General features: G+C 42.9%; 1 protein-coding gene across 2 annotated transcripts in view; it reads right to left on the bottom strand.

Annotated features, from left to right (window-relative positions):
- The window catches only part of DOCK10 (dedicator of cytokinesis 10), a 278160-nt gene extending 267069 nt beyond the window's left edge, over nt 1–11091 (bottom strand). The window contains exon 1 of one of the 2 annotated variants that reach the window (XM_074398952.1): nt 10838–11091. In XM_074398952.1, coding sequence (XP_074255053.1) covers nt 10838–10960 — 123 coding nt within the window. In that variant the 5' untranslated portion in view covers nt 10961–11091. The remainder of the gene's footprint in view (nt 1–10837) is intronic. The other variant, XM_003925467.4, reaches the window with a different exon arrangement.
- Between the last annotated feature and the right edge of the window lie 2557 nt (nt 11092–13648).

The following is a 13648-nucleotide window of genomic DNA, read 5'->3' as shown; positions in this document are numbered from 1 at the left end:
TCCTCGCCATGCCACCTTGTGCATTGAAGTTTGATGACTAACTGGAATAAAATGACCTATACTTTGGTTACGTCTAAGTTGCTAGGAGGACAATGTGGGCACCAGACCGAAGGAAGATGTGTAATCTTGAGCACTACTGAAATCACACTGGGTCCAGGACAGATCGTATTACTTTTCCCAAGTGTTAGCAGGGAGAAGGAGGTGATAGAAGCAGAGACAAAAACCAGGGACAGACATAGAACTAGAAAAAGAGAGGTTCCTGTTACTTTTTCAAAGGCAAGGATGGCAGGATCTGGTAGCACAGTTCAAACCCTCTGCTCATGTATGTTCTGTTCATGTGGGTGCTGACACAACTTGGCACAGACCTTAAGCCAGAGACTGCAACTACAGACATTCAGCATGGGAACTGGAAAGCATGCTGGGATTACAGGCATGAGCCACAACACCCCGCCGGGGCTGTTAATTCTTCTAATCTCTGAGGCAGACATTTTGACTTCAATGCAACTGCAGATGGGGCTTACCCTTCTCTTCGGGCTAAGAAAGAAGGAAATGGAATTGTGTGCTTGCCTCTGAGGCTCAATAACATCAGAAGAATCTGACTTGCTCAGCCTTTGCCACCACTGGCTGTCCTTTTGCCAATCTCCATTCCCTAACTCTGTCCTCAGGATATATGAACAGCCATTCCCTTCACTGCATTCTTAAATAACCACTTTTTATGCTATCATCTTCATCAGTGAAATACAAATTTGGTCATAGATTATTAGGAACAAGTCTTTCAGTTGCTAAAATCAGATATCTTAATCAATAACCATCTTATTAAAATGAGAAAAGTTTTATCCTAATTCTCTATGAAAACCCATTTAAAAGGGTAAGAATTCCCTGGATTTTTAAGACTAAAGCATTCTTGAAGGTCTTGCTGTCCAACTCTCTTGTTTTAAAGACAAAAACACTGATTACTCGACGAAGCTTAAAGACTTGGCCAAGGTTACACTGCCTGGAAACCACTGCTTCCTAATGATAGAAAGATACATTTTTCAAATTCATTGGACAGAAGCCACATAATGGCTTTTGACTTCAAAAAATGGAAGTTAATGAATGAACTTCCGCTGTTAGAAAACAGAAAGGTTCTGAAAACATCTTATCTCTGCCCGTTGGTATGCCAACAAACTTTATTACTAGTAGTTTCTCATATAGGACAAATTTATAGCTCACCATAAAGATATGTTTTAAAGAAAACTTAAATATTTTTTCACTTGAAAATAAAACTTCCTTTGAATGCGTCCAATTTTTAAACAATATAAAAAACAAAAAATAAATGTATTTAAATATTAGTTCTCCATATTTACATTATCTTCAAAAAAGTTGAGCTCCGACCTCACTTTCGTTTTTGTGAAGATTACTCAGCTGCAATAGATTTCCATTTGTCATTCTACAGAGCTGTGACAAAGGGACATTTAAGAGCTAATCAAATAAACAATGAGTGTTTGAGAATAATTTAATTATCATATTTCATTGCACTGTAAATCTTGTTAAGTTTTTTGTTTGCTTGTTTGCCAAGTCAAATGTTCATGCCTGTGTTCTTTTTATAGAATGTTTAATTTGAAAGGCCAAAGAGTCACTGGTCATTTTGACAGCCTCAATTAGTCATTTAAATTGGTAATTACTAAGATAATTATATGAGAGAAAAAGCTCATTGTGTTAATCCTAAATGGTGTCATCTTTTCAAATAGACCTCTTTTCAGATCCTATGGTTAAACTCTGCCATTTTGGTATTTAATTTAAATTAAAGAGCTGCCTAGCTTCTCAACGTGTCTGAGAGGAGGTATGCTGAAATTGAATTAGAAAAACAAAACAGTATTTTCACATTTAAGACACCAAAATTAAAGGAACTTTTGATGATTTGGGACTATTAATTCTTTTTTTTTCTTTTTCTTTTTCTATTGAGACGGAGTCTTGCTCTGTCACCCAGGCTAGAGTGCAGTGGCGCGATTTCGGCTCACTGCAACCTTCCCTTCCTGGGTTCAAGTGATTCTCCTGCCTCAGCCTCCCTAGTAGCTGGGACTACAGGTGTGTGCCACCATGCCGGGCTAATTTTTGTAATTTTAGTAGAGATAGGGTTTCATTATATTGGTCAGGCTGGTCTCAAACTCCTGACCTCAGGTGATTCACCCACCTTGGACTCCCTAAGTTTTGGGATTACAGGTGTGAGCCACCACACCGACTGGGACTATTAATTCTTCTCATCTCCAAGGCAGATGTTTTCACTTTAATCCAACAGCAAAATATTAACATTTTCAAAGGTAAGTGTTTTTCTCTATTGTCACTAACTCAGTCACATTCATTAAATTTTATTATTTCTGCATCATTAAATGTAGGTCAACATTTTGAGTCCAGCAAACAGGAGCGATCGCATTTATTTCCAGCCTGCTAGCACCGTTGTGAGAGATAAGGGGGAAGAAAAGAACCATCAGCCTTCTTATTTGTAAACAAGAACACCAAAATCAAGACTACAAGAGACAATGTAACAAACTTAATGTTGCAACAAAAAGCCCCCGCCAACCCATGCTTATCTTGCCAGAAATACATTTCTATAGAAGGAGAGGAATCAAATAATGCCCCTTTCACAGCTGAAGGAGCCTTTGTTTGCAAAGCTTAACTCACTCCGTGCCAGTCTTGCTCTTCGGAAACGTCTGAGCAACAGTGTCCAAAGTTGGTGTCACTCCCAATATCCTGGGTTGCTGGGATGTCATAAATGAAAGACTGTTATGTTAAGTAGAGCAAAAGTAGCCATAGTTCTTTTTTTTTTTTTTTTTTTTTTTTTTTTTTTTTTTTTTTTGTCAAGAAACTCTTTTTTAGAAACTCTTCCTATTACTAGTACTCTGAGAGTTTCCTTTCACTGCTTTCTCTGATGGATGCAAACTGCATGTTTAATGAGGTCCTTCCTGGCTAGTGGAGCTGGGAGGCAGTTACAGAGTAGTCAGGAGGAAAAGGCTGTGGAGTCAGACTGTGCGCTTGCGACTCTGGATTCACTACTGAGGATGATTTGGTCTGAAGAAAGTTCCTGATCTCTAAGCATCTCTTTCCTCATCTATAGCATGAGAATACCAACCTGTTGCTATCTGGTTGTTACGAGGATTAGAAGAGACGGCACAAGCATAGTATTTCGCACACAGGACATGCCCAATATCTTTCTGCAGGATTGCATTTCCAAGCTTACCAAGATTTACAAGTAGACTGTGAAGATGACACAGGGCCATCATTATCAAATGCTAGCAACCTGGATGTTTTAAAGTTATGATTCAACTGAAACCTTTCAGTAGTGTGCATTCAGCCCACTCTTCTGATTTTCCTTATGCAACTAATGTGCAGTGAGAAGGGAGAATCCCCCTTTCTTGTTTTCCAATAGCAAATGCACTATAAAAGTAGTGAAATAGACAAGTTCTCTTTTCTCAACAGCACTCATATTCCAGGCAAGAAGGCTGGAAGACAAACAAGAAATTAAATCAATAGAAAGATTAGATAGTGGTAGAAGCTTTGGAGGCAGCTAAGCCTAGCAATGAGATTGAGAATGTTGAGAGTGGGGAGCCTGGTGGGAGATTCTCTGGTAGGAGGGTTAACAGTCACCTCACCCTGAAACACATCTTTAAGGTATGAACTCTCACCCTCCTCTTGGTAATCTGGGATGGCCTTCCTGAGAAGGTGACATCTGAGAATCTGAGGGATGAGAAGAAGAAGCTGTGAGAATTCTGGGACAGAGAAGTGGCAAAGTCAAGAGCCCAATCACCTAAACCCCTAATTTCACAGATCAGGAAACTGAGTCTTCAAAAAAAAAAAAAAAAAGGGACTTCATCAAGGGCCACAGAGCCAGGTTTGAAATTCTGATCTTCAGACTCACAAGCTCTGACATTTCCAATATGGATTTCCACCCATTAGAATTCCATATGGCCAAATTGTTACAAGTGCATAATGGAACTCCAACATAGATAGTTAAGGAAAGAGTATCTGAAGATGGTGGTGAAGGACAGCCCATCAAGGAGGTCATGGACCACATTATCGCATGTGAGGAAATCAAGATCTTTAACTCCATGAAAACCCATTCTTAGGGCATTCAAGCATGAATTCAAGAGACATCCCTTTTTCAAGGCTTCAATGACTGTGAGAGAGAAAAACATCTTCATGATTTTCCGATTCTAGCAGTTGGATTTTCTGATATCAACATTGTTTTCAAATCCCTAAGGGTTTCACTCAATATGGTGTCAATATAGATCTATATGACACCAAGGAATTGTCTTAATTGTGTGTTGTATTAGTCAGTGTGGGCTGCCATAATAATAAAACACAGACTAGGTGTCTTTAACAACAGACATTTATTTCTCACAGTTCTGGAGGCTGAGATCATGGTGCTAGCATGGTTGGGTTCTGGGTGAAGGCTCCCTTTCTGATCATATATGACTGCCTTCCTGTTGTGTCCTCACATGACACAAAAAGGATGATCTTTCTCTCTTGTTCTTTGAAAGCCATGAATTTTATCATGAGAAGCCCACTCTCATGACCGAATCTACCCTTAATCACCTCCCAAATTCCCCATTTCCTAATACCATCATATAGGGGTTAAGGCATCAACATACTAATTTTGAGAGGAAACAAATATTTAGTTCATAACACATGTCTTTCATGGGTTGAAGTAGTTGTATTAAAAAATTCTCTGTGGGAGGAGTAGTATTCATCTCACTCTGAAACACATGTTTAGGGTATGAACTCTCACCCTACAACCTAGGGTGAGAACTTTTGCTGATAGCAATTATTTTTAATAGCAATTATTTAAGTATGTTATGGAATTTTTTTTTTCTTAACCTGGAAAATTAAGTTCACACTACAATTGAGGGGCTAGATGGTAGAGAGAGGAGAGAATATAACACAAATAAGTGAGATTTCCTTAAAGCCATTTAACAATGAACCAAATCCCATTTTCATTTCTAAGTGGTCTAAACTTTATCACTGCTTTAAGTGAAACTTTCAAATAATTGCAGAATAGACCACATTGTATTAGACCCTCATCAATTGACTTTGTCTAATAAAATACTGCGAAAATATGGCTGAAGATGTAGGTTATTTTGGTGTTTCTCAAATTTTAGTGTCCTTGCAAATCACTAGGGGGTCTTGCTAAAATGCATTATCTGGTGTGAAACCTTGGATTTTGTATTTCTAGCTAGCTACCACGTGATCTAATGTTGCTGGTCCTTGGCCAACACTCTCAATGATGAGACGCTGTCTCACCATGCTACTGTTTATAAAAACCCCAGGAAAAAAATTATCTTGTCTCTTAAGTTTCAGTACAAGTTAATGCTGAATATGTCTAGTGCAAATTTTCATTTATCTAATGGACTTCTTAAATCTCATGGCTGATGGTGTTTTTCTCTTTGACTTGGTTACCAATAAGCACTTTTAACAAAACTATAGGACTTAAAAATGATGTATTTTATTTGCTGGTCCCAATGACCTACACCTGATTACATCTAACTTTCCTAATATTGTTTTTTTTTTTCTGGCTAATATTGCTTTCACTCCCCTTACTATATTTTGTAACCATCTCACATGCATTTCTGTAAGATACTTAGAGTCCCTCCTTCAAATAAGATAGAATGTGAAAAAAGAATCCCAGCACAACTCAGTTGAATGGAAATATATGCTCCAAGACACAATGAATTGAGAAATTTCAGATACATGCTATAGTGGGGTAAGCAATTGAGAATGAAGAAGCAGACAGTTTTGAAGTATATTGAAGGAGGATTAACCTCATGACCTTTCACAATTTTCTTAAGACTTTGCCAGACAGGTGAGATGGGGATGGCTGAGTGAGTTTATAGTTTAAAGACTTAACTATTGATACTCCGGTTGCCTTGGGAAGACCTATTATTATTAAGGGTACCTGGAACAGCCTCTGCTATTGCTACTAACCTCAGGGGAAGACTGGCGTGAATACTGACAGGTACTCTGAAGCACTAGTGGGAAGAACAATTTTCCTGTTCCTTAGGTAGAACTGCATCTTGGGTAAATCAAAAGGCAACACCAACTAGTGTCAACTACTCACATCCACCAATTTGGAGATGCTTTTGGAAGCAGCTAAAAAACTGGAAAGTAAGCCCTCCAGTTTTCTATTCAAAATGCACAAGAGGTCCTATGTCAGTTACTTAACTTTGAGAAACAGGTTTAACCCTCTGAGTCTCACTGGCCTCCTCTGTATTTTGCAACAATAATAACTTCCTCAAATGATTGCTCTGAAAATTAAATAGAATGCTTAACACCATGCAAGGCACATTGTATATTCCTAACAAATGGTTTACGATGATGCATTATTGCTTTCTTTTTCCATGCTAGCCTTAGAGAACCCGGTTGTAGAGAAAAAGATTATCAAAACCATACACGTTGACTCAATCTTTCAGTTTTTCTAGAACCCGCTTGTTGTTACTATTTATTTTCAAAGTTATTTCTCCAGTGCCCTTGAGAAATAAAAAATATTGGCAGACACAATCAGTAACATTCGAACTTGATCTTGTAAACTAAGTTTGTGTTGACTTCTTCTCCAGGCAAAAAGGTCAAGGGACTTTCCTCATATGAAAACATAAACGTGTGATTTCTGCTAAAGCATAAATACCCTTGTCATAAAAGGCTCTGGCAAAAAAAAAGAAAAAAATCCCAACAAAATGAAAAGACCGTGCGCTGAATGCTAAACAAGCAGGTCTGTATATTGCATATTGCTTTTAAATCTCGATGGTGACAGCAAAGCAAGTACTTCACTTTCATTTGATATCACTTTCTGCATCTAGCATATGACTTTTGGGAAATTCCAGTATCCCCCACTCAATTAAAAAAAAAAATCCCTCCTACTCTCAACTCTTTGAATGCCACCAAGTTCAGAGGGGAGAAAGTTCTTCCTTCTAGGAATTCCTCACGCTCAAGTAAACATGTTTACATAGTCATTACTTCTCAATCAAAGCTCTTTGGTTGGTCAAAGGTTCCACATCTTACTCAAAGCTTTCTAAAATATCAAAAGTGGTATTACTGGAGGTCTGAAGAGTTAGAAAACATCAGAGAAGGGAAATGGAATTTACTGAAACAAATACTTTCCTTTCTTTACGCCTTACCCTTTCTGGGTGGTTAGGAAGGGAGAAAACTTACTGGTTAAGTATTATCACTTCTGGCAGGATGCTTTCTCTTTAAAGAAGTTAATAACAAAATTGGATATAATTAAAAATGAGTTGCAGAGGAGTTTTTATATAATAATAGAGTAAATATTATAAAGGCATTACAAAGTGCATGTAACTAAAGGGGTAAGTTCCAGTCTAGGAAATAGATGAAAAGCTCTAGGCCAAAACTGACGAAATGATTATCTGATCTCTAGTAAATGCTTCCTTTCCATCATCTGACTCTATGTAGTTCTCATACTTTTGGTTACCCAAAGACATCTATTGCACAAACCCACTTACAACATTCTGTAAATAAAACTATTTCTCTCAAACTGGCAGATCTGGTGGGGTGTTTGCAAAAAGTTAACCTACACTTTAAAAAAAAGTATTTCTAAATGCTCTCGAATGTAACATATATGCAGAAAAGTGCACAAATCTTAACTGCATAGCTTAATTAATTATAGAATGCTATTAAATGAACTAATTCATGCTATGTTACAGATACTCCTCATTCATTTTAAAAGATGAGCTTCTTATCAAAAAAGAAATTTCTAATTAGTGGCAATATAACTTTGAAACCAACATGGTATGTATATTCAGCCAATCAGATCTCTAGATCTGATATGAGACAAATGTTTCTAATCATTTTGGAGCTTAGATTCTACCCCAAAGAAGCTTGCTTTATGAAACAATTAGGAATGAGATTTCAGGAAATTATGTGAACTTGACTTGATCCTGTGAATTGGTCTTGGTTGTCTTTCATTTTTTTCCTATGGGGAATTTTAGGACAATGAAGGAGCAAAGATTTCTCCTTTTGAAATGTATGTTTGTGTTCATAACTTCTTGGGAGGGGTGAAGAATAAGGTGGGTCCTGTCTAGGAGGAGTCTGCAAGTACATAAGCCTACCACATACAGCTTCTCGGGTAAAAAGTGAAATCAAATTTGCTTTGGCATACACCTCTACTGTCCTCAACAACTACCTTGAAATTTGGCTTTCCCAGTCTTTACCCTCACTCAGCATCTCCTTGATCTCTGCTCTCCATATTCAAACACATTTTGAAGGCTTCCTGTCTTATCTCTCTCTTTGTATACATATCCCATTCTTAGACACCAAAACTACCTTGTTAACCTAAAAACTTTATCTAAACTTTCCAGATAGAGCAGGGTTCAAACCCTATGGCAATCTCTCTGTAATGCCCTGGAGGGGTTGGGTCCACAAAACAGGGATTTCAGAAAGGGGACTGTATAAATCTAGTAGTAGGCTAGCTTTTCTCAGAAGGACTTTCTGGTGTCTTTCAAATACCTTGCAATAGAGGATGGCTTGCTCCAACCATGCCTGAAGTTCTACGAGTCTGTATTGAAGTGGGATACCCATAATATTTTCCCCTTCATCCTATTATTTTTTTTCCCTTGACAGCCATGCTTTGAGAACTTGAGGCAGCAGATACAAAGAGACTTAAGGGATTGGATCACTATAAGCTAAGATTAGTCTCTACCACGTAGTCCAGTGACAAGGTTTTAGGTTCGAAAGGTATGCTCTACCCCCACGGAATCCCACTGAGTTCAGGTGCCAGCTCAGAGAACTCATCACTTTGCTGTTTCCCTTCAAGAGTTAACCGATGGGATGAAATGCAAAGCACATGTGTTCTTGCTGCCAAAATAGCAGCCAAAACTGCCTGCCTAGATGTGTAAGATCACATGAAATGTCCTGGCAAAAGCTAGTTTAGGAGTGTTGGCCAAGGTGCTGAAGGGAAGCAAGGGGAGACAGGACCACCTTTGCCAGTGAATCTCCACTCCCTCACCGGTTTTCAAGACAGTGAGCTTATTCATTTTGACAAGATACCCTAGGATTTCAAATCTGACATAATTTTGGAGAAAGCAGTGTGTGTGTGTGTGTGTGTGTGTGTGTGTGTGTGTGTGTAGGGGGGGTGCGTGTAGAAGGGTATCTGAGATACATAATCTTTACAGAAATTCTAGTACTACAAAGATTCTAGGAGAATCTACTTTTAAAAACCACAATATTTTAAGCTGTTTATTCCAATTGTACGCTGTGTGTCTCTTATCAGATCCTCAGTGAGATTCCGTCCAATGAGTCAATTGCAAAATATTGTCCAGGGAATGGCAGAAAATGACAAAACCACAATCCTGAATGATCACTCAAAAGTAAAAAGTACTTTCTACTACTGTCTGGGGATTTTCTTATCTCTACTTTTATTCCAATTGAATCTTTTCTTCGAATGTTCTTTTGGACAGTTTGTATTTCCTGTCCTGAAAAATGCGCACGCTGATAGCAGGACCACATGCTGCCCCTGGCAGGGAGTGAGCTAGCAGTTGAACCACTTCTGGGTAACTGTGGACTGCAACCAGTGGTGAGTGCAAGAGAAGGCACCCTGGCCACCAATTCGTGTCACACCACAATCACCCCCGCCCTCTCGACACCCCCTGGGCGTCCGATGCCTCTTGCCTCTGCCAGGCAATTTGCTTCCGTTCTGTTCAACTTTCCGACCTCTGGCTTTAGAGAATGGTCCTGGCTGTGGGAACTGGCTCTGGGCAGCTTTTGGCGCCCTCTTCATTGGTAACTGGCGAGAGTAACACTTTCACACTCTTAAAAAGACCCGTTTAGTTCCTAATGATATTTACTGGCAGAAAAGAAAATGAAACACACAGCCCGGATTCCGGTCCACCAAAGGCAGGCCAAGAGCGCGGCTGCTGAGCCCCGGTCTTGCTGTGAGGCTGTTGTTCCCACTCACTTCCCGTTCCCATTAGAGTTGATTTGTCTCTTGCTGCCTCTCCCCTGCAGTATGGCACCTACTGCAACGTAGCAACATCTGGGTGGGTATGGATAGGATCCGAGCATCAGACGCTGGCTGCTGCCCCAGGGACTTCCCGCGGAAATCACCCAACACTTAGCAGGCTTTTCAATAAGGAAGTAACCAGTAGAGCCTTGCTGGCGGGAGAACCCCGAAAAACAGCTTAGAAAAATACCAGAAACCGCTGGAGACCTAACGACCCATGTCTCCTCCAGCCTGTGTTCGCCCAGCCCTTTCTGGAAGAGTATTATGTGGTTTGTGGGTTTTTACCCTGCAGTGGGAGGGTTGTTCCAAGTACATTTATTTCCCCGATAGTGAAGGTCGTGGGTGGGGGGTGGTCCCCCAGCTGTAACCAGAGCGAGGACCACGGATCGCATCCCTCTCTCTCAGCGCACTCGTCTGGTCACTGGAGGGTGAGAGAGACGCGCAGACCTGCAGACCCCGGGGTTTGCAGGGGCTCCGTTCTGTAGATTCCCCCACCCCACCCGGGGTCGCTGGCACTCCAATCACGTAGCACCAGTGTGACTGGCGGTGCATTCCGGTCCCCTCCCGGGTTAAAGCCCCTGAATATCCTCTCCCACGCTGCGCTTCTGCTGCCCACGCAGCTGCTCCTCTAAGCGTCCCGCGTGCCCAAACGCGCCCCCGGTCCTTAAGCGTCGGTGTCGCTGCCTCTCGGAGGTGGCGCCGGGGGTGCCCGCGGAGGCGGCGGGGGAGGGAGTGCGGAGGCGAGAGCCCGCTAGCTGCGGGGACCTGGGCCCGCGGAGCTTTTGGGGAAGCCGGGTTCGGTCTCCCCGGCCGCCCGGGGCGCGCGGGAAGGCGCGGAGGACGCGCCGCACTCACCAGCTGCTGCTGCCGGCTGCTGACGGCCACCGCGGCTGCGGACGCGGCGCTGTGCCGGAGCTCGGCCGCCTGCCCAGGTCTCAACAGGCTCCGGGTGAACCTGCGGGTCCGCTCACCGGCCATCGCCGGCCACGCCGATCGCGCCGCCAGCCCGGGGCGCGCGTCCCGCCGGTCTTCCCCGCGCCAACCTTCTCTACCCACCCGCGTTTCAGGAAGCGGAACTCGGAGCCTTTCCCCCCCTCTTCCTCGCTCAACTCGCAAGAGGCGGGTTTTTCTTTCTTGCACCCCCACTCTTCCCACCCCCTTCCCTCCTCTGAAGCTTCTCGAAGACTTTCCAAACTCTGCGCTCCCCGGGGCGCGCGCGGCCAACTCCGCGGGCGGCCGGGGTCCGGCAGCGGCTCATCTGGAGCTGGCGTAGCGGGACGCGCGTGGGGCGGCTCCTGCCCGCGCCGCCCACACGGGCTCAGCTGGCAGGCCAGGGCTGTCCACGCCGCCCCGGGGAACTGCAGGCTGCGGGGGAGGGCATGAGGCGGCCGCCGCGGGGCTCCGGGAGGGGACTGGCCTAGGCTGACGCCTGTCCAAGGCCGACAGCTCATTTGGAGGCTGCTGGGAGAGTTGGAGCCCTGGATGCATTTGCCATTTAGACCCCTATTTTCTGGGTCCGGCGAGTGGGCGGGGGCCAGGCTCAGTTCGCTTTGCCACCCTCGCGAAGGGATCAGAGGCTTATTAAAGATCTGGTGGCTGGGATCCCAAGCCAGCATTTGTAAGTCTCCCTTGCCAGAAGTCCACACTCAGGGCCTGGGAATAAGCTTCCCCATTCATTCACTCCTTCAATGAGTATTAAGCGCCTACTATATGCTAGCTCACACTGTTCTAGAAACTGAGGATATGGAGAGGAACTTAGCAAACACACTTTAAGGCTGTGCGGAACTGATAGGTTTTCATGGGGTTGGGGTGGGAGATAGTAAATAACCAAGTGAACAAATAAACAAATACAGGGAAATCAAGAAGACAGTTTCAGCTACTAACACGAACTCAAATCCAGTAAATCAGGATTGTGGGAGTAAGAGACTTCAGGTGGCATAAGGACGAGTAGGCAAGAACCGACTTGGAGGGTTACTATGTAGGGAGGTCCAGTCGGGGGTGGACTTCACAGTTATGCTGTCTTTCTGCTCCTCTTTTGCCCATATCCATCTGGCCTGCACTTTGTCTCTAGATAGCTGATGAAAGTCTTCTAGGAACTCTCTTCTTGTGTCATACCCAGGGTGGTTCTTCAACTCAATGTTGGGCTGGATGGAGGACAGAGAAGCTCTGGTCCTTGAGATATGGGCCTGGAGAGATCTGGGCCAGCCTCTCCAAGTAGTCTGGTGTTTTTCTTAACAGCTCTTTATGGGTCCATGACCCTGCCGCTCTCTAAAGCCACTGATATATAGTTTTAACACATGGTCACATTTGGGTATAAAGAATTCCTAAGCAATTGATAAATGCACTTTACTCAGCTCTTTGTTAGCCAGGATTCAGTTAGCCAGAGATGCTGATTGGGGATCATTTCAGCACATTCTAGAAATCACAACAGGCTTAAAAGGATCTGGAAGATTTGGGAAGTGCTGTATGAAACATCATCTAGTTCCAAGACAGCCTGCATAACAAAGAATTGTATCCTGTATTGTATGCTTTCATAATGGTACTCAGTGTGGGAGCAACACCACCTTTCAGGGTATGCAAAGTAGCTGGTTGCCTCTCTGTTGGCACGTGAAGATCTCTATAGGAACAGCTCCCTCCAACCGTACCATTTCCGAGGTGTACCCAGCCTTGATGCCTCTAAATGCATATTTCCCTGAGAGAACACATTAAACACATTTGAGTTAACTTGAGATTCCGAAAAAGAGGTACCTAATCTTTGCCTCTGATTGCAAAACGCTGCCTGGCCCATGTAGGCATACAATAAATTTCAGCTTATGAATAACTTTTTAAAGGGCTCAGATGGCTTAAGTATAGTCAGGGAGTTGAGTGTGCCTGACACAGAGAAAGACAGACAGGACAAGAGAAAGGTGTGCTGGAAGGTAAGGCTGTAGTAATTGATCATATATCAGAATGTGCCCTGCACAAGGCAACTCACTGATCTAAAATACTGAGTAGCCATGCAACCCATTCTCCAACCATATTGAGTAACAGAAAATCACTTGCAGTTTGTTAATTGTGCAATGAATACACCTAACTGTACTTTCTCCAGCTTCAGGAGGTCACCCAGAGCACTGGTGTGAGAGGGTTTTATAAACAAATGCCTGTTCGCCTTATCCGTACCCTGTACAATGTTAAATCCATGGGTCACACTGAATAGGAAGGCAGATATAAGTGTTGATAGCACACCACTCACATCCGGGGCATGTCAGTAATGATGCCACACTGAGACTCTCCTCAGCCCTTATGATCATGTAGGTTTTAGTTAGGCTTCTTTCTGGACACCAAGGAGAGAGAGCAGAGTATTGACCCTTGCCCCTGCCCTTGTAGCATAAATACACTTATGTAGCTTTTCAGGTCTGCTAATTTGGGACCTTGACTCTTTGCTGGTCATCCATCTCTCAGCTCCCTGGAGAGACTTGGCTCAGATGCTTGGTAAAGGCAAATTTATGCAAATATGAAATATACTAAGTTTCTTAGAACAGCTAGTTAATAAGTGAATCTTGTAATATTGCAGAATAGTGGTTAAAGTACACGCTCTGAAGTCCAGTTAACTTTGTTCAAATCCCAACACTGTAAGTCTCAGTTTCCTTACCTACACAATCAAGAAAACAGTTGTGTGGCTGAGCT

The sequence above is a fragment of the Saimiri boliviensis genome, chromosome 5 (genome assembly GCF_048565385.1).
Source record: "Saimiri boliviensis isolate mSaiBol1 chromosome 5, mSaiBol1.pri, whole genome shotgun sequence".
In the NCBI taxonomy this organism is placed as follows: domain Eukaryota; kingdom Metazoa; phylum Chordata; class Mammalia; order Primates; family Cebidae; genus Saimiri; species Saimiri boliviensis.
This window is presented reverse-complemented; position numbering and strand designations above follow the sequence as displayed.